We start from the raw sequence: 25,390 nt of genomic DNA, 5'->3' as shown, positions 1-25,390 counted from the left end.
ACGATGGAGATTTTTATTTTCTTGGCACATTTTTTTTCTCCTGATTTGTTTTTTACTGTGGTAAAATACACATAACAAAATTCACCATTGTAACCACTTTTTAAAAAAAATTTTTTTTTCACGTTTATTTATTTTTGAGACAGAGACAGAGCATGAGTGGGGGAGGGTCAGAGAGAGAGGGAGACACAGAATCTGAAACAGAATCTGACACAGAATCTGAGCTGTCAGCACAGAGCCCGATGCGGGGCTTGAACTCACGGACCGCGAGATCACGACCTGAGCCGAAGTTGGACACTTAACCGACTGAGCCACCTAGGCGCCCCTTTTTAATATTTATTTTTGAAAGAGCGTGAGCACGTGCGCATGCATGAGTGGGGGAGGGGCAGAGAGAGGGAGACGCAGAACCCGAAGCAGGCTCCTGGCTCTGAGCTGCCAGCACAGAGCCGGATGCGGGGCTCCAACCCACGAACTGCGGGATCCTGACCTGCGCTGAATTTGAACGCTCAACCGACTGAGCCACCCAGGCACCCTGCAGTATTTATCTTTTTGGGGGCTTAGCATAATGTCCTCGAGGTTCATCCATCTAGCAGATTGCAGAATTTCCTTCCTTTTTGCAGCTGAGTAATAATGCATTGTGTAGATAGGCCACATTTCGCTTATCCCTTTATCTGTCGATCGACACTTGGGCTGTTTCACATTGCAGCCACTGTGAGTGATGCTGCTGTGAACATGGGTGTACAAGTATCTCTTCGAGACCCTGCTTTCAATTCTTTTGGGTGTCTACCCAGATGTGGAATAGATGGGTCATGTGCGAATTCTATCACATAAATTACTTTTATGATGAAAGAAAATGGCAAGGGCATTTCAGGGTGGAAAGCCTTGTCGAGTTTCCAGCTGGCACTGCCCAAGGCCAGGTAGCGTTGTTGGATGCAGTACTTGGAAGAAGGAAGAACGAGAGCCCGACTTGTCCATCCTGGCGTTAGAGAGAGAAGAGCGGGAGCCAAACATGTTAAACAAAGAGTAGGATTTATTGACAGACACAGGTATCAAGAGAGCTGTTTGGGGGGTCTTGGGCAGGTGGCATCTTTAGGCGTCCTGAATGATGCTTCATCATGGCCTTGTGAGGTGGGAATGACATGGAGGCCATCCTTTCTCAGAGCCCTCCAGAAAAAATAACAGTGGCAGAGTTCGGGAAGTCAGTTGTATCACCGTGTGTCCGTGACTGGCTTTATCTCTGGGTCTGGAGTGAGGCAGCAGCCTTGTGTGGTGGCCTGGACATAGGCTCTGGAGGGGCATGGTCTTGACTGAGGATCACAGTTCCACCAAGTGGTATTCAGATGAGAACAAAACCTACCCCAAACCTGTGATTTTGGTCCGTGAGGCCCTTTGTAACCGGCTCCTGCCTGCTGTCTCCTCTTTACTTCCTCCTTTTGGCTTTTTGCTCAAGTCACAGCTGATTTCCTTCTGATCCTGGAAGACTAGAAACCAAGCTTGTTCCTGCCTCTGGGCATCTGCCCTGGCTGCCTGCTCTGCCTGGAATGCTGGTCTGCCGTAGCTCTCCAGGCTTGTTCCTGGTCCCCATACAGGGCTCAGCTCACCTGTCGGCTGGGCGGAGAGGCCTTCCACCGCCACCCTGGCCGCCGGGGCCTCTTGCTTCCTCCCTGTCTCATCACCCCATCTGCTTTTCCTCCGACTATGACTCTCTGACGTCCTCCCATTGTAGGTTTACTTAGGTGCTCTGGGTTTCTTCCCTAATAGAAGTTTTGCTCCATGAGAAGATGGCTCTTGTCTACCACTTAACTCCTGTGTCCCCAGCCCTTGGGACACTGTCTGGCACACGGTAGAAGTTAGATTAATACTGAGTGCATCGCACACACAATGCTGTTCTCCCTGAGCTTCACCTTCCCCGTCTGCTGCGTGGTGCGGGGGGGGGGGGGGGGGGGGGTGGATCCCGATCCCTTGGTTGCAGGGTGGTTGTGGAAATTACAGGGTGTGATCATGCCGAGCACTGAGTGTAGCGGCTGGCACGCAGGAGGTGCTCCACACGCGGTCACAGTGGTGGTCAGCCCAGTGGCCCTGGCATGATTTGGATGAATCGCTGACCGTCTGTGGGGTGACGCCCAGCTGGTACTCCCTGGTGAAGCCCGTGTTTAATTGCCCAAGAGCGAAGCAGCTTGGTGGCACTTCCAGGCTTATGGCGTGGGGCGTCTGCTCTTGTACCTCTGAATTTGAGTCTTGTTTGAAATGACTCTGTTCTGTGTTTGGTGCGTCACAGTACGTAGCCGTGTCTCCGTTGATTGGGGTCCCTGGGCCTCGCAAGGGACCGCAGATGTAGCTCTGACAGGGTTCTGCTTGGTGCTTTAAAGTGTGCCTGCCTTTGACCCTCATAAACGGAAGTTGAGCACACGCTACGTGCCTTGGTTAGGAATGCTTTTGGCCGCAAGTAACAGCCCGGCATACAGCGGTTTGAGCAAACAGGGTTATTTGCTGTGTGAGAGGTGGGAGATTTCTGGTATTGGTTCAGCAGTGAAATGGCACCAGGGCTGGAGTCTCTGATTCCCTTGACCTTCCTTCCAAGCTTGTTGCTTCATGGCTGCCCGGTGATGCTCTGGCTCCCCCCAGGGTGTTTATGGTGAAGGCGTGAGGGACGGAAGGAGGAATGAAGCGATTACCATCTGTTCTTTGATCAGGAAGGCGTGGTTTCCCCAATGCCCACGGCCCTCTGCTCTCTAAGGCCAGCCTTCCAAAAGAGGCTGAGAAAAGGAGTCATTTGGTTTTGCAGCTTGTACCGCAGGAGGTGGCCTGGGGAAAGGATGCTAGAGAGAGTGAGGTCAGCCAGTGGGCAGTGCCTGCCATACTAGGGAACCTCGGTTATAGTTACACTGTGGGTTCTCACCTGGGGGGGCAGTTTGTCCCCCGGAGGACATTTGGTAACATCCGGAGACGTTTTTGTTGCCACAACCAGGGTGTGTGTATGTGTGTGCACTCGGTATCTGGTGGGTGGAGGCCGGGGATGCTCCTAAACACCCTGCCGTTCACAGGGCAGCCCCACCACAGAGAATGATCTGGCCCAAACGTTAGAAGCACCAAGGTGGGGTAACCCTGGGTTAGACTATGCTGGACACATTCTTCAACTTCGGGGAATACTAGTTTAGCTGCTTTCCTGTGATGCCTAACAGGCAGATGGCCAGACTCCATTGTAATGATGTAGATTATTGGTACCTGGTCTTGTTCTCCTCGCAGAGGCGGCTGATGCTAGGTGGGGACAGCCCTACGGCATGTGGCAGAAAGTCTCGATAAAAGGCTTACGTGCAACAGAACTAATGACGCCTTGTTGCATTTTAGGATCACAGAACAATGACTTGAAAAGACAGTTTCTGCTGGAGCGACTCCTGGATGCAGTGAAACAGGTAAGAGGGAAGCTCGCATTTGCCTCTGAGGTCGAGTAACGGTGCCAGGCAATTCACATGGGGTCATCTCTGCCCTTCCACGTGCGCGGACTTACTCCCACTTTCTGGGAGCAGTGAGGCTGGCGGTGTTCCCCAGGAAACGATAGGGCAGGTGAGGCAGTTCGAAGCAGCGAGGGAGAGGCGCCCACGTCCTGACTTTCTGATACCTTTGGAGGCCCCGTCCTTCGTGACGTCCCCATGGGAGGACTGTTGGTGTTGGTTTCGAAGTTTCCCTCCAGGCAGTTTGATGGCAACGCTTCCAGGAGCTGAGGTCGTGGTTGGAGTTAGCCCCCCGCTGGGCACAAGAGCAGAGGCAGACAGGAGGGAGGAAGCCTCGCCCGGGGTCCGGTGGGCCCTCCCGGAGGGCTCTCCTCGGTGCCGCTTTTGGCGTCCGGCTTTTGGCCGGGCCTGGAAGCAAGCTTTGGCTTAGGCTGGCATCAGCGTGCCGGCCTGGCCTGCGTGAGTCACACGTGCATCATTTAGTGCACGCTCGTCACGTCCCAGGCCCCCTGCTAAGCGCTCCCCGTTGAATCCTTCCCACCAGCCTCTGAGGCAGTTCCTGCAGTTGTTTGCAGTTTACCCACAAGGAAACTGAAGCTCCGAGAGGTCCAATACTTTGCTCTGGAAGTTGCAGGTAATAAGTAGCAAAGCGAGGCTCCGACCCTGACCTCCAGGTAGCTCACATTTTGGAAAGGCGACTGACAGTTACATGCATGCTAAGAGCAAGGTAGGGTGAGAAGTGCTTCTGGAGAGATGTGTGTCGAGTGTGGGACTGAGCCCGGAGCACTTGGCGTCTCCCCGGCCTCCAGGCGTCCTGGTGTGGTGCGTGGTGGAGAGGACACAGGCTCAGGTGCCCCTGGAGTTGAATACCAGCTTCACTTCCTCCAAGCTGTGTGTGCCGGGGCCTCTCATCCAGCCTCTCTGAGCATCCCTCTTCTCTGTAATCGGGTCACTGCTCTCCAGAGCGCTGTGGAGGGAACCGCATTTGTTAGAGTAGGTACAGGGCCCAGCGCCTGGGCCACAGCAACGGAGCCCACATTACTCATTTCTTTCTTTATTCCACAACTGGGAAATATAAGGAAAATGAAGAGGCAAGTGGAACCACTTTACATCTATATATTTAAGTGTATTTATTTTGAGGGGAGGGTGCGGAGGGGAAGAGAGAGGGGGAGAAAGAATCCCAAGCAGACTTTGCCCTGTCAGTGCAGAGCCCAATGCAGGGCTTGAACTCACGGACCTGGAGATCATGACCTGAGCTGAAATCAAGCGTTCAGCGCTCAGCCGACTGATTCACTCAGGCGCCCCTGGCACCACTTTAAGTGTAGCTGTTGAACAGAAATAAATTGGAGCTGATGCCCAGAGCTGCTGTTATTATTATTGTTGTTAAATATTTTAGTGGGTGAAAGTGTACATATGGTTTTTAAAAATCAATCTTACTGACATATAATTGAGGCATGCAATAAAATACACTAATTTTAAGTATGCGGTCCCACGTGTTTTGACAAATACATCATTTAAATTCATTAATGCATTCATTCTTTGGATGAATAAGTTCCGGAATCTTGCGAGCCTGCTCCCCACAGGGGAGAGAGTGGCTGATGGCTGTGCGATATTGTGAATTGAATGGTGTAACTAAAAATGGTTAAGATGGTGAATTTTACGTTGTTTATATTTTACCACAATTAGAAAAGAAAGAATGGTTTGCTTTCATCTGTATCCACCCTGGGTGAATTGTCATTCGGCACAACCAGATGACATGTTTGAGGCTTGAATCATGCTGCCATAATTTCCTAGCCAGTCATAACAACTCTGGGGCCCTTTCCAAAGGCACCCATCTCCACAGATTTGTGTAAGTATTAATTGTTGCCCGTGGGGAGCTCTGTGTTCAGACAGTCAGCTGCTGACATACAGAAGCTTCCTAGAAAATCTGCACAAGGCTGTGTACTTCAGTTTTCCTCTTAGCACTGTTTTCCCACACGCCTTCTTCTGTGCAAGTGGGAGATAAAGGCTTCAGTAGGTGGCGGCTGGAAAGCTGCCTCACGTCTTGGCTTGACACCTGGGACAAGGGGACACCCCGACTCGGTACCTGGAGTTTCTGGCCCTGTGTGTCCCATGACCCCGAAGGCCTGTGTGGGCTGTTAGTGACTTTTGAGTGTCCCATCCCAACCGCTAATCTAGCGGCTTCTTTTTCCGTGCAGTGCCAGATCCGCTTTGGAGGGAGAAAGGAGATCGCCTCGGATTCCGACAGCAGGTAAACGTGTCGCTTCTAAAACCATCTACTGTCAAGACCAAAAAGGCGGCCAGAGCTGAGTCGCTTCTGTGTTGTCTCTGCAGCCGAGAGGTGCGGTGATTCAGCTTGGGTAAGCTGTGGATCACCTACGCAGTGACGGCTCGTGTCGCGTATTCGCGGCTTCCTGTACTATTCCTTCTGGTAGTCCATTCTGAGGGAATTGTTTGAAATACCTTTCTGCATAAGGTTATCTTCAGGGTAATTGATAATGATGGCAAATCAGAAATCTAAGCAGAGCATCAGTAGAACAGAATGTCACATAGCCATTAAATTGACGTCCACACAGCGTTGACTTGAAGCAGAGAAATGCACATGTAGTAATTTACATTTTATGTAGTTAAAACAAAAAGACCAGGATATAAAGTTATGTCGATGCAGAGTGATGCTAGCTATGTTAAACCACCACTCTGGCGAAGAACATACCAGAATGTGAACACAGGTAATCCTGGGTCTAAGAATATTGGGAATCTTTATACTTTCTGTTGGTCTTCATATTTTATACTGTGATTGCTTATTTCCTTTATATATATATCTAAAAAAGAAGCCCCAAAATTGGCATTGACTTTCCTGACCCGGGAAGGACTGACATAATTGTGTAAGCTTCTCACATTGCCTGGGAGGAGATGGGAATGTTTTGGCAAAGGTAAGAGACACACAGGCATTTGCTTTGTGAAGTCATTCAGTGATTCATGGTGGCGGGAGGAACATTCCCCGCGAAGGAAGGGAAATGAGGGAACTCGCTTGCTCAGTGCTCATGTCATTCCGGAGACTGGCCGTGGCCCGGCCCACTCACCCCAGCACCCCCAGCAGAGCCCGTTCCTGGTCTGTCCTTTGACACACTTTACCAGCCGGAGCAAAGCGCATAGTGCCACATTGTCATAGAGCTGCAGGGACTATTTGAAACCGGTGCAGATTTAACACTGCACTCCTCCCGTATCCTGTCTCTCCTTCACCTGGTTTTTCTCCCTGGCACTTACCACCAGCTGACAGACTGTATGTTAGGCTTGTTTATTTTGTTGGTTTCTGTCTCTGGGTGTTGTCATGTCAGCTTTGTGCAGACAGGGATGTTTGCTGTCTTGATCACTGATGTAAGTCTGGTGCCTGGAAGCGTGTAGAAGGTGCTTAGGAAAGACCCATCAGGGTGAGCGACTGGGTGAGCGCGTGCACGGCATCGTATCGTAGTCAGCTGTTTAATCTGTGGCACCACGAGGCTTGTGAGCTTTGAGGGCCGAGGGGCGACTCCTCTAGTGTGTATCTCTCTCTTTTGCACAGACATTTTGTGCCTGTCGCACATTTGGTTCTTAGTATGTGGTTGTGGCATCAGATCATTAGACTGATTTATTGTTTCAGTTCTCTTTTGTTTCAGTAGATGAAATTATTGTTATTACAGAACTTGCCATGTTGCATTGTAATAACTGGTTTATGAATGCTTTTGTGCCTTGACTGAACATGGAGACAGCAGGCAGGCCCTGGGTCCTGACCTCTCTCCTTCCCAGCGGAGTACTCATAAGCAGTAAGTAGAACGGACGTAAATCTGTAGGTGTTTGCTGGAAGATAAAATAGCCATGGAAAGTGCCAGAGCAAAAGCTTTATCCTTAAGAGTATAAAAGCTGTATCCTTACTGAGATTTTTATTTACTTACTCGTCAGTGTCTGTTTCTGTTTCATTGATCTTTTTGTCTGTCCTTCCACCCGTATCATACGGTTTTAATAAGTGTAAATATAGAATAATTCTTTTTTTTTTTTATGATTTGCATTTTACAGTTGGTCTTGAGGCTCTACTATGAGGCCTGGCCTTGGTCAGCACAGGGGTCCTGCTTTGGGGACACAAGGTCCACCTGCATCAGAATCATCTGGGAGGCTCATTCATTAATGATGCAATTCTCCCTCCCATCCTAGACCAGCTGCACATATGTGTGTGAGTGCGCGTGCATGCATGTGTGTGGATGGGTGAGGGTGTGTGTGCTCAGGACTTCTCCATCACTTTTTTATTTTCGTAATTATCCTGTTCTTTTCTTGAGAGAGAGAATCCATCTCTAAATGTTAAATGAATGTGTTCTTATATAATAGAATATACTACTAAAGTTCTTAGTAGGTAAAATATTACGTTTCATAGAAGTTAGAAAGTTAATTCCTTCAACGAGAGCTGTGGTTTATGGCTAAAAGGAGGGTGCTGCTTTATGTTAATAATAATGGTTACTGCTTCTTATTTATTTTGAGAGAGAGAGAGAGTGCGTGCGTGCATGCACACACATGGCAGAGGAGCAGAGAGAAGCAGAGACCGAATCCCTGGCAGGCTCCACCCCATCAGCACAGAGCCCGATGGGGGGCTTGAACTCACAAACTGTGAGATGGTGACCTGAGCTCAGATCAAGAGTCAGATGCTTAACCAACTGCGCCATCCAGGTGCCCCGATAATTACTGCTTCTCACGTCTCTGGCCACTCCTTGTGCATGTTGACGCTCAGTCTCCTACACAGTGTCTGGAGTGGTGGTGTTATTCCTTCTTCACGGACGAGAAAACAGACTCAGTCCAGTAGAGTAATGCAGCCAAGGTTAGACATCTGAGAAAGTTAGAGTTGAAAGTGGGACCCTAGTTTCTCGGGCTCTGAAGTCCATTCTTCCCGTGTTAGGCTACAATTAGTGATTATGTTGATTTTGAAGCTGTGTTTAAAAAAATTGTTTTGGGGCGCCTGAGTGGCTCAGTTGGTTAAGCATCCGACTGTGGCTCAGGTCATGATTTCACAGTTCGTGAGTTCTAGCCCCGCGTCGGGCTCTGTGCTGACAGCTTGGAGCCTGGAGCCTGCTTCGGATTCTGTGTCTCCCTCTCTCTCTGCCCCTTTGCTGCTCACGGTCTGTCTCTCAAAAATAAATAAACGTTAAAAAAATTGTTTTTCCCCCACACTGAGGGTTCCTTCTCCATATCAGAGTCTTGGTCTTATCTTTGCAATATGTTTGGGTAGAGGTGGCACCACCTTCATACAGGAAAGGCCACATCATTGTCCTTGTATTGTGACAAAGCTTAACCTTGCAGTTAAGAACATTTTGTTGTGGGGTCTGGAAAGATAGATGAGTCCCCTTTTTCTCCACCCCTGACAAATGGCCCAGCACCAGAGGTCACCTCACATGTATTCACTGCTTTCCAGCTCCCTGCTATCACCCTGTCCCGGTCACCACACCCCCCATAGGATGGCTGCCATCGACTGACTCCCTGCCCTCCTTTTTGTCCTGCTTCCTCTGCACAGAGAGACTTACGAAGAATGCAGTTGCCGTCCCTTCACTCTGCCATAGAGAACCTTCGCTCTTTGGAAAAAGACTTGCATCCCTGATACAGTCTGGCTCTTTGCTCCAGCTACTCTGGCCTGGCCTTTTCTGGTTTTGTTTTGTTTTGTTTGTTTTCAAAGTCTTTGAATAATTGTCGGGGAAGTCTTCAGGTCCCCTGACTGCAGTTCTCCCCCTGCCCCACCAGGCCCCAAAGTCCCAATCATCTGGAGCTATTTTCCTTGCTCTGTACCATGGATCTGCACACTTTCTGTGAGGGGTTGTCCTTTGTGACCCCCGCTCAATACTGTCAGAGTCTAGAAATCTCTTTTTCACATTCCGCGTTGGTACGATGGATTGATTACGTTTATCTGTTCAACTGCATGACAAGCCGGAAATAAACCTATTTTGCGCACACTGTGTCCACAGTGCCTGGCCCATAGTAAGTGCTCAATAAATATTTATTGGATCACTCATTTGTTCAGCAGTTAGTTGCTGAATGCTTAGCTGGTGTCAGGTTCTGTGCTGGACACGGGGCCTTCTCAAGTATTTCAGGAGTGTTTCTACCCTTCGGGTGGCTTTCTTTCTACTGGGGAAGATAGCCCAGTGAGGCAGTGATTACAGAACGTGACTTGAGGGCTATGTCTAGGAGGTTGGCGATGTGCCCTGGGCAGGCTGGCAGGAGAGAGCTCTGGCTCTCACTGCCTGGCTTCGAGTCTGGCTCTTCCCCTTTGCGGTTGAGCCACCTGCCTAACTTCTCAGAGCCCAAGAATTAGGTCTACTGTGATATCTTGATTTAAACAGGAAACATATTTGTTCTTTGCCATTCTTGGCCTTGAGCTGTACAACCCCTGGAATTTCCAAAGCGATGAGAGCCATGAAGGTGTCTTCTGTTATGTGAATACAGTGACTTTTAGAAAGTCCCAAAGGTTGGGGGCTGGTGGCCAGGAGAACCAGCCACGCTATCAGAGTGTTGGAACTTTCTTTCCCAGCAGCCCCCCCCCCCCGGGGAGAGGTGAGGGGCTGGAGGTGGAGTTCAGTTGCCAGCTCCTGGTGATTTAATCAGTTGTGCCTATGTCATGAAATCTTCATACAAACCCAAAAGGATGGGGTCCCGAGAGCTCCTGTGTTGATGAGCACACAGGGGTGCAGGGAGAGAGGCGCTCCTGAGGAGGGCACGGAAGTTGCGTGTTCTCTTCCTTTACCTGGCCCCGCCCGGCCCTCCCCCTGGCTGTTCCTGAGTTCACATCATCCTCTTATAATAAGCCGGTTATCTAGTAAGTAAAATGTTTCTCTGAGTTCTGTGAGTCGCTCTGGCAAATTCATCTAACCCACGGAGGAGGTCGTGGGAATGTTTGAGATACACAGCCGGTCAGGCAGAAGTACAGGTGACAGCCTGGGCTTGTGGCCGGGGTTGGGGGGGGAGGGGGCGGGGGGATGTGTGGCGTCTCATAGAACTGAGACCTTGTTCTGAATAGTACTAATTCACGATAGCCACACTTTTGGTTTCGTGGAGGAAAGCTCTATTAATTATGAGGGAAAGGGAATATAAGCAATTCAACAATTCCAATAAACATAAAGAGGGAGAAAAATACAGAGAAGAACAGAGAAGGCTAAATTCATCAAATCGGGTACTCACAACATCCAGCCTTCTGGCTGGGGGAGCCCAGCGGCGAGCAGCCCCGTTGGAGTCCCGATGGAGCGTCCTGAGCAGAGCGCCCTCCCCTCAGGTGGGACTTCCGACTAAGTCTTCCCACCGGGGCAACATCTACACTTACCCATACGTGATTTATTAAGTCTGCCCGAGTGCGGTCCTGAGCAAGCCGTTTTTTCCTCTGTTTCTCTAATTGTGTCTCACAATCTCTGGAGCCCGGGTGTGTGTGTGCATATTTCTCTGCCCTCCCTGATCCATTCCAGGGGCCCAGCCTGGTCTGGCTCAAGGAGGTGAGGCGAATTAATTCCTCTTGGCGTCGGGGACAGAAGGGCCAGTTCTGATCCTGAGCCCGGATACAGAGCACAGGCCGACTAGTAAGCCCCCCATGACTGTGTGTGTGCGGCTCTGGGCGGAAATGCACGACAAGCCACACCAACAGCTTCTTTGCAGAACAGACCTTCACCTGTGGGGTCTCTAATGTTGTCTCCAGGTGGAAAATGTCAGAATTGAGTTGAGGTGTAGGTAGGACACCCAGCTGGTGTCAGAGAATCGCTCGGTGGTGTGGGGAAAACGCACGCATCTGAAAAGGTGGTCAGAATCAGAGCTGCCCTGCCATTTGGGAGGATTAAGTCAGATACTGTGTGTAAAAGTGCCAAACATGTCGGAGTGTTAATTTCACTCCATACGGAGTGAAGTCTGGTGGGGACGGTCCTCACTCAGCCGGGACTCCTGCCATGCTGTGTACTGATGCAGGCACCAGTCTGCAGACGGAAGGGAAGGGCAAAACTGTATTAGCGAGACTTTTCGATGTTCCCGAAGGTGGAAGATTTCTTTCGACGTAACTCTGGGTATAGTTCTCAGACCCCACGTCCTGAGATGTGTCTCTTCTGTGTCATTCTCCTATAGGAAACTGAGAACAAGTGACTACTAAGATATAATGGATAATTGGAAGGGATCTTCTCTTAAAAGGCCAAGTGTTACCTTTGGAGGCCACTGAAAATTGACTGTCGTAGGTAAAGTTCTGGGCATGACTGTGAGTGTTGGCTTAGGGTCATAGCCAGATTCCAGTTGGTTGGACGAACACCCGTAGGAACTTTTTTTTTTTAAATTTTTTTTTTTTAACGTTTATTTATTTTTGAGAGAGAGAGAGAGACAGAGCATGAACAGGGGAGGGTCAGAGAGAGAGAGACACACACACACAGAATCTGAAGCAGGCTTCAGGCTCTGAGCTGTCAGCACAGAGCCTGACGCGGGGCTCGAACTCACGGACCGCGAGATCATGACCTGAGCCGAAGTCGGACGCCCAACCGACCGAGCCACCCAGGCGCCCCACCGGTAGGACCTTTTGAAAGGCTGGCACACAGCTGTATCTGCCAAGGCTCTTGGGCAACAAGCAACAGGAATCTCCAGCTAAGAATGTTGTGGGCTTCTAGAATTGATGGAAGGCCGCGTTTGGAGATGGGATGGAGTCAAGACAACTTTGGAAGGCTCCTGTGCTGGACACAGGGGCCCAGAGGTGTCTCTTAGCAGGAATGCTGGTCCAGTTAAGGTGCCGCTGCCAGAGTGACTCTCATTCTGGTCAAGATTGAAGGTCTAGGGAGGAAACACCTGACTGGCCAGTCTCAGTCTCAGGTCACATGACCACCTGCTCGCCACCAGCAGAAGGATTTGGCTGAAGGAGCTTCCTGGGAGCCCGCTGGCTCGTGTAGTGCGAGGTGTTTCCTTGGGTCACCATCGCAAGACAGGATCCAGTGAAGCAGAAGTAAACTTTCGAATGAAATCTGGGTGCTGTTATGAAGGTGGCTGTTATGAATGAACACAGGGTGGCCATAATGCCCACCAGTTGTCCCCTGTTGCTGCTGTATTGTAGTGATAGGCTTTCTTGTGACAATACCATGTGGTTTAAAAATGTTCGTGTCCAGGGGCACCTGTGTGGCTCGGTCGGTTAAGCAACAAACTTGGGCTCGGGTCATGATCTCGCAGTTCACAAGTTTGAGCCCCATATCCGGCTCTGTGCTGACAGCTCAGAGCCTGGAGCCTGCTGCGGATTCTGTGTCTCCCTCTCTCTGCCCCTCCCCTCCTTGTGCTCGGTCTCTCTCTTTCTCTCTCTCAAAAAATTAAATAAACATTAAAAAATAAACAAAAAATAAAAATGTTCATGTCTCTGGGATCGGTGTCCTTTGATCCTTGCAGTGACCCTGAGGGGTAGGCAAGCAGGAGCAGGGTAATTTCCCTGCTCTTACAGCTGTAAAACCTTGGAGGCTGGTCATTTTTGTAGCATTGACTTTGTATCTAGTACCCATTGGTGCTGGAGCATGCACTTTGGTTAGGTGGGTCACGTGGTTTGTAGGTAGTGAACAGGATTGGAGACAGACTTTGTTTTCCTACTGTGGTCCTGTTCTCTGACACTATAGCCCCTTGTGGTTTTCCTAACACACCGTTTCCCCAAAAAGTACTTAATATTAAGTGTTAAATGTCAGGGCATTCAATTCCCCTCAGCTGCCTAGTGGCTCAGTGGTTCGCCTTTTCTTTTCCAGTCTCAGTGATACTGGGGGAGAGACCTGGTTTGGTATTAATGTGAGGTTGAATGAAATGGAATTACTGATACTTGGTCCTTTCGACCTGCGAAGACAACAGTATCCTACGGTTCAAAGTGTGTCCAGCACAGCCCCTTCCTCCTGTCTAAACAGAGGCTTCGGGCTTAGCCTTCCTCCAGCAGAGCGGCACAGGGGCTTGCTCTGTGGGGCCCAGTGCTGCGACAGCAATAGAGTTTTCCCTTTTCAAACAGGCATCTCTCCCGTGGAAAACAGGAGTCAAACCCAGGACAAGTAAACCAGGCTACCCATGCTCGGATGTAACAAAAGTTGCCCATCTGTTTGTGAACGGCTCAAGTCTGGGAAAGAGCGCTGCCCCTGTGCCTTTTGTACACAGTATTATTCTGTTACAGCCGAAATCGCAAAGTGTGAGTGTGTGGGAGGCAGATGTGTTTGATCTTTCGGAGATCACACAGCAAGATGCCACGGGCCTCATGTAAAGCATTAGACACCACGGACATGAAAGGAAATGGCAGGCGAGGCTCCTTGCATGATTTTGTCCTCCGAAAGCCCCCCAGGAGGAAGTGGGGCAGTCAGCAGGCTCCCGAGCTCAGCGTTTCTCCTCACCCCTTCCCGTTGGAGTTGCGGTCCTGCTCTGTTTGGCCCTCGAACAAAGACCCATTCTTGTGCTTCATGAAAATTATTCCACGTACTGTCAGTCACGCTGGCCTTGGGAGAGGCTGTAATGTGTGTTTTGAAGAGTTTGCCTTCCGGAAATAATGGCCCAAGGACTCAGCAGGCACTGGAAGTCACCTCAAGGGCCAGATACGTTATTGTTCCTCAGAAGCGTCTCCTTCCTCCGTGGAATTACAGAACACCGTCTGGAAGGTGTCCATTGGAATTATCAGCAGCGACCCAAACTTGGGGCCGGCAGGATGAGTGTGGGAATTGGAGCTCAGTTTGAATCCTCGTGTCACCAGTCCCCAGTCATGTTGGACTGTGGGCACGTTTTGACTTTCTTGTGCCTCAACGTCCTCATCTGTAAATGGGAACAGCAGTAACTTTATCGACTCAGTAGAGCTCTGAGTCAGTTCACGAGAAGCCGAACAGCTAGTATGTTTCCAGAAATTGTTAGCTATTGTTACTGTCGTTGTAATTTTATGTAAAGTGTCCGGACACTTGGTAAATATTCTCTGCGCAACTGGGTCTCTTTGCCGTGATGGGTGGCAATGGGTTGGCTTTCAGTATTTGTCTCAGAACATTTAGGAAATGTACATTTTTGTGATCCTTTTGGGGAATGTTGTCAGAAGAAGTCGGAGAAAGGAGCATTTCTTCTCCTTTCAAAGCTTGCCAGGGAAGAGTGATTTGTTTTGGTGATTTTTCTTTACCTGTGAAGAGTTAGAAACATTCATGAACTTTTCAGGAAGCTACAAAACAAAACCAGCTGACCTTTGCTGTTCCTTAATGTTATTCTCAGCACAGTTGAAAACTGTCGTTATGGATTCCTCTGGACACTTATGAAACCAAATGGCTTTGTCAGGCATTCCTTTTCTTCTTTTAAAGGTCTTGTTCATCATGTGATTTTTGTCTTCGGCTTGTCATGGGTTTCTTCCCAAGCTATTAGTTTGAGTTGTTGCCTCGATGTTTTAATTCTTCTCATCCTGCAAAAAATCTTGGGGTTCATTAATTGGATTTTCTATCCTCCTATCTTGAGTACTTCATTTCCACTTTGAGGATCTGTAGTAGGTGATTCCACATTGTGTGTGTGTGTGTGTGTGTGTAATTTTTTTTAACATTTATCGGGAGACTACTGTGTTGGCTTTAGGGATGTAAACTGGACGAGATGTTTCTGTGATTGAGTCCGGGCATGTAAATTGCGGACAGTCAAGGAGGCCTGTAGTAACAATTACGTTGTATAGACGTGAGAGGTGAGTACTGGGTCTTTAGTGGTCACATGGGCAGAATGGGAATTCCAGCAGCAGGAGTAGCAAGTGCGAAGGTGGAGGCAGGCATGAGCAAAAGGGGGGATTGTGGATGATGTGTTGTAGGTGTTGGGAGGTGATCTGGAAAGTCACTAGGTGTTTGAACTTTATCCATTAGGGTATCATTGTTTTTCTTTTTCTTTTTTTTAAATTTTATTTTATTTTAAGTTTATTTATTTATTTTGAGAGAGAGAGAGAGAGCGAGCGATTGAACAGGACCTGGGGAGAGGCAGAAAGAGAGGGGGAGAAGAATCCCAAGCAGTGTTAGTGCGGAGCCTGACCCGGGGCTCAAACTCCTGTACAGTGAGATCATGACCTGAGGTGAAACCAAGAGTCCATTGCTTAACTGACGAGCCACCCAGGTGCCCCTAAGTTGTTTTTTTTTTTAATGTTTTATTTATTTATTGAGAGGGAGAGTGTAAGTAGGGGAGGGGCAGAAAGAAGGGGGACAGAGGATCCAAAGCGGGCTGTGTGCCAGCAGGCTGACAGCAGTGAGCCTGATATGGGGCTCGAACTCATGAACCACCAGATCATGACCTGAGCTGAAGTCAGACGCTCAACTGACTGAGCCACCCTGGTGCCCCTCTTTTTTTTTTTTTTTTTTAATTCATTTTGAGAGAGAGAGAGCAGGGGAGGGCCAGAGAGAAGAAGAGAGAGTCCCAAGCAGGCTCCACGCTGTCAGCGGAGAGCCCAGTATGGGGCTTGAATTCATGAACTGTGAGATCATGACCTGAGCCGAAATCAAGAGTTGGATGCTTAACTGACTGAGCCCCCCAGGCACCCCAGTTAGGGTATCATTTCCTAGGCTGTGGCTATTTGCATACCATTTTCACAGTTTTTGCCATTTCTCTATACCGTGTTGGCTTGTGGTGGAATTTGAAGGCCCTGTCTTATGACTCTGGTCTTGTCCTAAGTAACAGCATCAGTGATATCAAAGACGGACGGCTGGTTATAGATTTTCTTGATGCATTGAAGTGATGAACATAGAAATGTTCATCTGTGTCCCTTCTGAAATTGTGTCATGGACTGTATGCCATGGCAAAGTGTGGCATGGTTGAGAGAGAAATAAAGGACAATATAGTCAGATCTGCATTTCCCGAGGAGGTGGGGGGGATGGGTGGGGTGCGATGGGGCCCGGGGAGCAGGGGACAGGGGGGCTGGGTGGAGGGAGTGCTCTTGGGAGGAGAGACGGAAGGATCGAGAAGCATTGTGACTGAGCCTTGATAAGCCTGAGGTGCTGACTGGACACGGAGGATGAGACGTCCGTTCTCTGGCTCTAAGGTGTGGCCACGAATCAGAACAAACTGGTTTTCAGTTGTTCCCTTTTGTTTGAAAGCAGGCTTCGGCGTGAAGTTTTCTTTCTCCCAGACTGTGCGTTCCCACCAGGCTTGGAGACCCATGGGCCACTGGCTTAATGTCCCTTCTCTGTCTCATTTCCCATTTATTCCCTCCTTCTGCATCTAGGGACTCTGGTCTCCGTTCTTTTTCCCTTTTAATGTCACCAGCCCCTTCAGCTGATTTCCTTCCCAGCCGCCAGCCCCTGTTCCTGATTTTCAAACGTCTCTTCTGCCGGGAGAAGCCGGGACAGCGTTTGCTTCTGGAGAGGGCTGGAGGTCTGTCCACCCCAGAGAAGACAGATCCTGTGCTGGTGTCAGTAACTTGTGAAAATGGTCAGAAATTACGATTTAACCCATTTAAGAATTGCTCATTGTTTTGATTTCTCGCTCTTCTGGTAGAACATACATTTGATTTTTTTACTTTCTTTTTACACCCTCAAACGCTCACACTTGACACTGTCTTGAAGACTATTGCCTTGTGAGTTTTCGCCCTTACCAGGCTTGCATTTTTTTTTCTGGTTCTGTGTCAACTTTTTTTTTGCTCTCTTTTTCACTCCCTTCCCTCCCTCTGGGTACCTTGTGTTCATGACCGAGATTTATTTGTTCTGCGGTTTTCTCCATGTTCTCAGAATTTTTACAAATAAAACACAGGTTTTATTGCTATTGTTTTACGAAAATTGAATCATATGTAATGTTCTGCTTCTGCATTTTCTCTCTTGGCCGAACCCTTTCCAAGTTATGGTTACCTTTCCAAGTTACGGTTCCAATAATCGTTCTAATTATTTTTAGTTTTTTAATTCTACTAGTTTTTATTTTTTTAAAGTTTATTTATTTATTTTTGAAAGAGAGAGAGTGAGCGAGCAGGGAAGGGGCAGAGAGAGAGGGAGAGAGAATCCCAAGCAGGCTGCACACTGTCAGTGTGGAGCCTGATGCAGGACTCAAACTCCTGTACCATGAGAATATGACTTGAGCTGAAATCAAGAGTCAGGTGCTTCACCAGCTGAGCCACCCAGGTTCCCCTTGAGCATCTTTTCTTTTTCTTCCTTTTTTACAAAAAAATTTTTTTTTTTTTTTTAACATTTATGTACTTTTGAGGGACAGAGAGAGACAGAGCGTGAGCCAGAAAGGGGCAGAGAGAGAGGGAGACACAGAATCTGAAGCAGGCTCCAGGCTCTGAGCTGTCAGCACAGAGCCCGACGCGGGGCTCGAACTCACGAACCGTGAGATCATGACCTGAGCCAAAGTCAGACACTTAACCAACTGAGCCACCCAGGTGCCCCTCTTTTTCTTCTTTTGAGAGAGAGAGAGAGAGAGAGAGTACGAGTGAGCAAGGGGCAGAGAGGGAGAGAGAGAGAGAATCTCAGGAGGGCAGAGGATGATGAATCCTGAAGTGGGCTGGAACTCAAGAACCGTGAGACCACGACCTGAGCCAAACTCGGATCCTTAAGTGACTGAGCCACCCAGGTGCCCCTGCAGTATTTTTTATTTGTGGGTTAGAAACACTTTTTAAAATCTTTTTTTAGATTTCCTTTTTTTTTTTTTTTTTTTGCTTAACATTATCATCTAAACTTAAAAAGAAATGTATTTCAAGTTCTCTATAAGCATTTAAAATAGTTGTACACTTTTTCCTCATCATAACTTTTAAATCGTATTTCTTCATTTGTTGTAGCTCAATGTAGCAATATTTCTGGTTTTTGAGATAAGAATATTTCTTTAATGCTTATTTTGGAAAGAAGTTAAGTTCAGGAAAACATAAAGGCAAGAAGGACATCAGCAGTAATTCTTTTACGAAGTGGCTCTTAATTTTTTTTCACCTAATTCCCTTTAGGATTCTTTTTTAGCATGCTTGAGAGCATACTTAGTATGTAGTTTTTTAAAAAAAAAATTTTTTTTGGGGCGCCTGGGTGGCACAGTCGGTTAAGCGTCCGACTTCAGCCAGGTCACGATCTCGCAGTCCGTGAGTTCGAGCCCCGCGTCGGGCTCTGGGCTGATGGCTCAGAGCCTGGAGCCTGCTTCCGATTCTGTGTCTCCCTCTCTCTCTGCCCCTCCCCCGTTCATGCTCTGTCTCACTCTGTCCCAAAAATAAATAAATGTTGAAAAAAAAATTTTTTTTTAACGTTTTTTTTAAATTTATTTTTGAGACAGAGAGAGACACAGCATGAACGGGGGAGGGGCAGAGAGAGAGGGAGACACAGAATCGGAAGCAGGCTTCAGGCTCTGAGCCATCAGCCCAGAGCCTGACGTGGGGCTCGAACCCTCGGACCGCGAGATCGTGACCCGAGCTGAAGTCAGACGCCTAACCGACTGAGCCACCCAGGCGCCCCAGTATGTAGTTTTATATCCCGCTTACTTTTCATTTTATATTTTAAACCTGTGGGTCTTCACTAGAAGCTCTTGGTATGAGTTTTAAGGGCTAAATAGCATTTGACGATATGCTCTGTTACTGTTCATTCAACTAGTTCCCAGTGTCAGCTCTTTAGGTGTTTTTTAACTTTCCACAGGTGCAGATAATGTTGTTTCGAATATTTTCATTTGTAAATCTTTATCCGACTTGTAGATTGCAGCGGAGGACTGGTCTTTGCCAGTGAAATTCACAGGCTACAGGATGTGCCCTTTGGAAAAGTTAGTTCATAAGGCACAAATAGAGAGCATAGCCGCTGCAAATGGTTGTCATGTCACGGCCTTGCCTTAGCAAGGCTGGTGTGATCGTGCTGCCTTAAATCTGACACAGGGCTGATGCTGTTAATTGCCTGATTTTTAGGGGTACAGTTGACTCCACTCCAGGTGACGTTGGAGCTTTCCACATGAGGATAATCCAGTCCATTTTCATAACTGTACTTGGTTTTCTCCAAAAGGTTCCTCTAACACATGAAAGGAGCGCTTTGAAATGTGCCCTCCTTCATAAGGTTACTTTTATTGTTGATCCTGTCTGTTGTTCTAACGTTTGCCATAAAAAAGTAGAGGATTCTTAAGAATCTTACTGTAGATTGATGTGGCAGGTTAAGGAGTCTTGAAATAGAGGTGGCAGCTTGTAGAATTTCAGCAGTAAACTAGTTAAGCTCATGCCGTGTCCCCTTGTGCTGGTGGTAGGTAACTTTCACGTTCAGCCGGAGCAGGCTATTTGATTTTCCATACATGAACTCCTTTATCAAGCTTTACTGAGCACCTTGAGGACCATTTTTTTTTTTCTTTTTAAATAGCTTTTTTTGAAGTCTAATATACATACCATACAAATCTACCTCTTGTAAGGGTACAATGCACTGATTTTTTTTTTCAGGACTTTTATAGAGTTGTGCAACCATTAACCACAATATAGTTTTAGGACATTTTCATCGTGCCAAAGTTTCTTCCTGTGCCAATTTTTTTTTTTTTAATTTTTTTTTTCAACATTTATTTATTTTTGGGACAGAGAGAGACAGAGCATGAACGGGGGAGGGGCAGAGAGAGAGGGAGACACAGAATCGGAAACAGGCTCCAGGCTCTGAGCCATCAGCCCAGAGCCCGACGCGGGGCTCGAACCCACGGACCGCGAGATCGTGACCTGGCTGAAGTCGGCCGCTTAACCGACTGCGCCACCCAGGCGCCCCACCTCCTGTGCCAATTTATAGTTAACCCCTGATTCCAGCGTTAGGCGACCACGGATTGACTTTTGGTTTGTATATATTTACCTTTTCTTAGCGTTTCATGGAATCCTGCACCGTGTGGCCTTTTGGGTCTGACTTCTTTCCCTTAGCATAGTGTTTCCAAGGCTCATCTTCGTTGTAGTGTCAGTTTTTCACCCCTTCGTAGGGGGTGCTGAGCATCGTTCTGTATCGATACACCACAGTCGATGTATCTCTTTATCTGGTAAACAGTTGTATGCGTAAACACTTGAAGTGATTTTTTTTTGACTAGTGCTTTTTATTTAAATTTCTTTTAATGTTTTATTTATTTTTGAGAGAGAGAGATAGAGCATCAGCAGGGGAGGGGCAGAGAGAGAGGGAGACACAGAGTCCGAAGCAGGCTCTGGGCCCTGAGCATCAGCGTGGGGATTGAACTCACGAACCACGAGATCATGACCTGAGCCGAAGTTGGATGCTTAACCGACTGAGCCACCCAGGTGCCCCTAAATTAAAAAATTTTTTTTATCTTATAGAGAGAGCCGGAGTGGGGGAGAGAGGCACAGGGAGGGAGAGAGATGGAGAGAGAGAGAATCCCAAGCAGGTTCCATGCTTAGTGTGTAGCCTGATGTGGGGCTCAGTTCCATGACTCTGGGATCATGACCTGAGCCGAAATCAAGAGTCGGGTGCTGGGGCACCTGGGTGCTCGGTTGGGTGACTGACTTCGGCTCAGGGCATGATCTCACCGTTTTGTGGGTTCAAGCCCCATGTCAGCCTCTGTGCTGACAGCTCAGAGCATGGAGCCTGTTTCAGATTCTGTGTCTTCCTCTCTCTGCCTCTCCCCTGCTCACCCTCTGTGTCTCTCTGTCTCTCAATAAATAAATGTTAAGAAAAAAAAAAGATGCTCAACCGAATGAGTCACTCAGGTGCCTCTTGATTGGTGATTTTAAAAATATGAAAACAGGGAGACTCTTAAATATGGGGAACAGAGGGTTACTGGAGGGGTTGTTGGGGGGGGGGGATGGGCTAAATGGGTAAGGGACATTAAGGAATCTACTCCTAAAACCATTGTTGCACTATGTGCTAACTAATTTGGATGTAAATTAAAAAGAAAATCAATAAAAAAATGAAAACAGGGGTGCCTGGGTGGCTCAGTCAGTTAAGTGTCTGACTTTGGCTTAGGTCTTGATATCACAGTTTGTGAGTTCAATCCCCACGTTGGGCTCTGTGCTGATAGCGCAGAGCCTGGAACCTGCTTCGGATTCTGTGTCTCCCTCTCTCTCTGCACCCCCTGCCCCTACTTGCGCTCTTCCTCTCAAAAATAAACATTAAAAAAATTTTTTTTAAATATGAAAACATTTGCTGTTAAGTCCCCCCACTTAATTAAAAACATGCCCAATTCACTGACTTACATTAGAAGTTGGATGTGATGAAATGCCATGGAGGCAGCCAGCCCACCACAGTGATGCCAGAAAGCATTTAGCAGAGAGCATTCTGGGAAATAGGAGAGACCAAGCTGAGAAAATGAAGAGCCCCGCTCAAGCAGGTGCCCCTTTGCTTTGCAGGAATTATCACAGAAATGAGTAAAGATGGGAAGAAATGGAAGCCTTAGGGTGTGAGGTCATAAATCAGCGCCTGTAGTGTGTCTGCCATGCGTTAACGAGGTAGAGATGCGTGTGGTTGGACAAGTGTATTCTGCCTGATTCAACTGACCTGGGCCCGAAATACGAATTGTACAACATCTCCTGAGACGCGTCTCTCACCTGAATGTGCAAGTCTGTATTCTGAGTCCCCCAGGGGAGGCACCATTTTGGCCACGGTTACCACACTTGTGCTACATACTAGGACAGGCATTGTGCTACATACTGGGACACTGAAGATGCATGAGGCATGATCCCTGGTGTCTGGGAGCTCAGGTTAGTGAGAGGAGACAGCTCTAGGAAGCAGCTCATTAACAGAGAGGTTGGTCAAGTGCCGTACTAGAAAGAAGCTCAGAATGAGGAAGCACTCAGGAAGGCTTCCTGGTGGAGGGGACCCTCGAGCCAAGTCTTGAATGACCAGTAGGTACAAGGTCAGGTAGAATGGGAAGTGAAAAGGGGACATGGGGAGGGTGATAAACAGAATGGCCTTTGGCAAGGCGGTCATCGCAATGAATTAATTATAGGATTAGTACCCCTTGTGGGTTTTCTGCTGCATTAGGTTGATTGTGACATGTCTGCATCTGGAAGGTAATACTGATGATGTAACCTGAGCCTTGGGGACTGGGTTTGTGCTGTTCACCTGCATTCCATTCTCTTTAGGGGCCAGATATTACCTAGAGTTGGCGGGGCAGTTACTGACTTGTGCACTAGAACCAAGCAAACTAACAGGGATTGTTGATTTCATTACCATATTTGCCGATAATTTGCTTAAAGGTACAGGCTGTGGTTTATTATGGAGAATAATAATTCTGGTGTATTCCTCCCGGGATAGGGCTTTGGCTGGGCTCCATTTTGCCATACGTCTTTTGGTTGCTGTGGAATTTAGATAGTTTTGCTAGGTGTCCCAGCTTTCAGGAAGCCCTTAAATGTGTGCCTGGGTAAACTTGTAGAGAGACTGGCATAGGCACAGCTCATATTTAAGGGTGACATCTGCCCAGCAAAGAGGGTTGTTCCAGTGTGGGGGAGTAATCTAGGACTCACGGTTCAAGATTATTTACTCATTTTCCTGCCCGCTGAGAAAGGATTTAGGGAGCACGTCCTGTGTACCAGACATTGAGCCAGTTGCAGGAGAGCCAAGGTAGGAGCTGGAAACCAGCGTAGTTGAGGACACTTGTTTGGTTTGGGATGCCACATAGGTTTCTTTCCTGTGGAGGGCCAGCTTTGATCATTGGCAGTGGTCGCCTGGAATGCTGGGATGGATTAGTGATGTCTGTCATGAGCACAGGCTGGAGAGTGAATGTATGAATGCTGGGTATTTGATGCTCTGTTAGGGTTTTCTGGTGCAGGCAGAGGACTTGAGTAAAAGTGGGGTATGGGTGAGAGAGGACATTTGTCTTAGAATAAGCATGTTTGTCTTGGTATGGGGTGTATTGGAAACTACCTTGGATCAGTTCAGGCTTGGGCAGGACTGGAGTACAGATGTTGTTAATTATGTACTGTCTTATATTGCTGCTTATTATGTACTCATGTTACTGTCTCTGAAATGTCTTTAGCCTGTTTTTTTTAGGTGTAAAATGGACGTAATACCACCTGTATCATAATGTTGGTGGAAAGAGTTAATGAAATAATGGCTATGAAAATACTTTACCACCCACAGAGCAATAAACTCCTGGAGTATTATTGCTACAGGTGTGGAGGTGAGTGGATCAGGAAATGCCTGAAGTTAGGCAAGGTTGAGCCAGATGGTGATGGCCTCCGGGCCTTTGCACTGGGTCCCCCTGCCCAGCCTGCTATGTCTTGTCACATCCAGGTCGTAACTCCAAGGTTACCTCCATTTGGGCCACCGAATCTAAGCCTGTTCCTGACGTGTCTCCACCTGTCACCTCATCTTGTTTTATTTTCTTCAAAGTTCTCATAACTGAAATGGTCTGCTCAGTTTGTGTATCTCCCTCTGTTAGAACCATGCAAATGTGGTGAGGCAGAGACCTTGGTATGTCTTTGTATCCTCAGAGCCTAGATTAATAGAGCCTGGCACAGAGGAGTTCAGGATTTCTTAATGTATGTTGTATGAGTGATTGGAAGGGTCTCTGAAGTCCACAGACCCAATGGGCCTTGGGGCGGAAGAGCCCTGGGATGGTTGTTAAGAATAGGACATAGTAGCTGTGACCTCCTCTCTTTGCCAACATGATCTTGAAACTCTTATTTCCTTGGTTATTGAGAAATAAATTTAATTGAATCCACAGTAGTTGTAACTTAATTGAAAATTCTTTCCATTAACTCTGGATCTGACTTCACAATATTCTTGCAACAAAATAAAGAACAAGAATCAGAATTCATATTATTTTTTTAGCGTATGTAACAGGCCATGAAATTATGCAATGTTTCCAATTTGGCAGGCTGGTGCATTCAGTCTCTTCAAAGATAATCTAATTCTTTAAAGTACATGTGATATGAATTAGAGTTGGAACTTGTGAATTGGATACAGTTAGCAGCCAGCCCCTCCCTAAGCCTAACTGATCTGTTTTTAAATTGGATTTTATTCTTTTCTCCTCTGATGGCTGGCACCAATTCCATTTCCCTTGTTTCCTGTGAATTGTTACTATGCGTTCAGGAGTCTGATGAATATGGCCAGACTTTGTGGGGCTTCCTGGACTTATGTGAAATGAACAAAAACGGGGAGAGGTGTGTGGAGAGGCCCCAGTCAATTCCGTGTCACTTACCTGACTGCCAACCCAGCTGTCCAGTGTGTACCTTCCCGCGGAGCTTTACAACCGCTGACACACCCCCTCCCCGGAGTGCTGGGGCTGCCCTGGTTGTCTGTCTCCCTTCACAGACGGACTGATGAATCACTGGTTCTCTCGCAGGGTGACCTGTCTGTGCGCCCAGTTTGAGGCCGTCCTGCAGCATGGCCTGAAGAGGAGCCGGGGATTGGCGCTCACGGCGGCCGCAATCAAACAGGCAGCAGGCTTCGCCAGCAAAACAGAAACAGGTACTGCTTGGCCTGATGCAGCGCAGAGGATGAGGTCTTTTCTGTTGCCCTCCTTTTAAAAAGTTTTCATTTATTTTTTAATCGTGTGGGACGGGGGTGGGGGGAGCGTGGTGGTGCAGAAATCCATGAGTGAGAAAGTCTTACCCGCGGTCACTATTGGCGTTGTCCTTTGCGGACCCCTTGGAGCCACGGGTTGCCATCTCTGGGGGCTCGGGGTGCTGCAGCCAAGGTGCATATGTGACCAGCGTGGCTGGCAATCGCTGGGAACTCAACGTGTTCTAATTTTCTGCATGGGGATAGCACGCCATTCCGCGGTCAAGCCTGTCTTCAGCAACAGCGACAGCAGGTCTCTGAGCTTACGCCTCTGCTACCGTCCGTATGCGTGTTGCCAGAGCATTTTCCGCGTGTCCTGCTCCTGTGTGTCTGACCGTCGGGGCCAGTGTTAATAATGACTACCGACACATAGGAGCAGTTTGCACAAGCCTGGAACCTCGTCAGTCTTTTATATCAATTAGCTCATTCGGCAGCCTTGTGAGTAGCAGGGACCTTATTTTCTCCATTGTGCAGATGAGGAAACTGTTCAAAGCGATTTGCTTTGGATCTGAACCTAGAAGCATCTCATGTCCTTTAAGATACGTACTCTGCCCTTCCTCCAGG

General features: G+C 48.0%; 1 protein-coding gene and 1 long non-coding RNA gene across 6 annotated transcripts in view; both read left to right on the top strand.

Moving 5' to 3' along the window:
- Window positions 1-25,390, top strand: part of SNX29 (sorting nexin 29) — a 493,450-nt gene that overhangs the window by 15,082 nt on the left and 452,978 nt on the right. For all 5 annotated transcript variants that reach the window (XR_006708071.1, XR_006708072.1, XM_045460338.1 and 2 more), the window contains exons 2-4: window positions 3,346-3,410; window positions 5,648-5,700; window positions 24,609-24,733. Coding sequence is in view for 3 of the 5 variants with exons in the window: in XM_045460338.1 (XP_045316294.1) it covers window positions 3,346-3,410; window positions 5,648-5,700; window positions 24,609-24,733 (243 nt within the window). In the remaining 2 variants the exon portion in view is untranslated. The remainder of the gene's footprint in view (window positions 1-3,345; window positions 3,411-5,647; window positions 5,701-24,608; window positions 24,734-25,390) is intronic.
- LOC123588930 lies at window positions 5,817-9,410 on the top strand. The gene is made up of 2 exons (XR_006708074.1): window positions 5,817-7,252; window positions 8,983-9,410. It is a non-coding gene; the product is annotated as an uncharacterized LOC123588930 (long non-coding RNA).

Source organism: Leopardus geoffroyi, chromosome E3 (assembly GCF_018350155.1).
Source record: "Leopardus geoffroyi isolate Oge1 chromosome E3, O.geoffroyi_Oge1_pat1.0, whole genome shotgun sequence".
Classification (NCBI taxonomy): Eukaryota; Metazoa; Chordata; class Mammalia; order Carnivora; family Felidae; genus Leopardus; species Leopardus geoffroyi.
The sequence above is the reverse complement of the archived record's forward strand: the minus strand, read 5'-3'. Positions and strand labels throughout refer to the sequence as shown.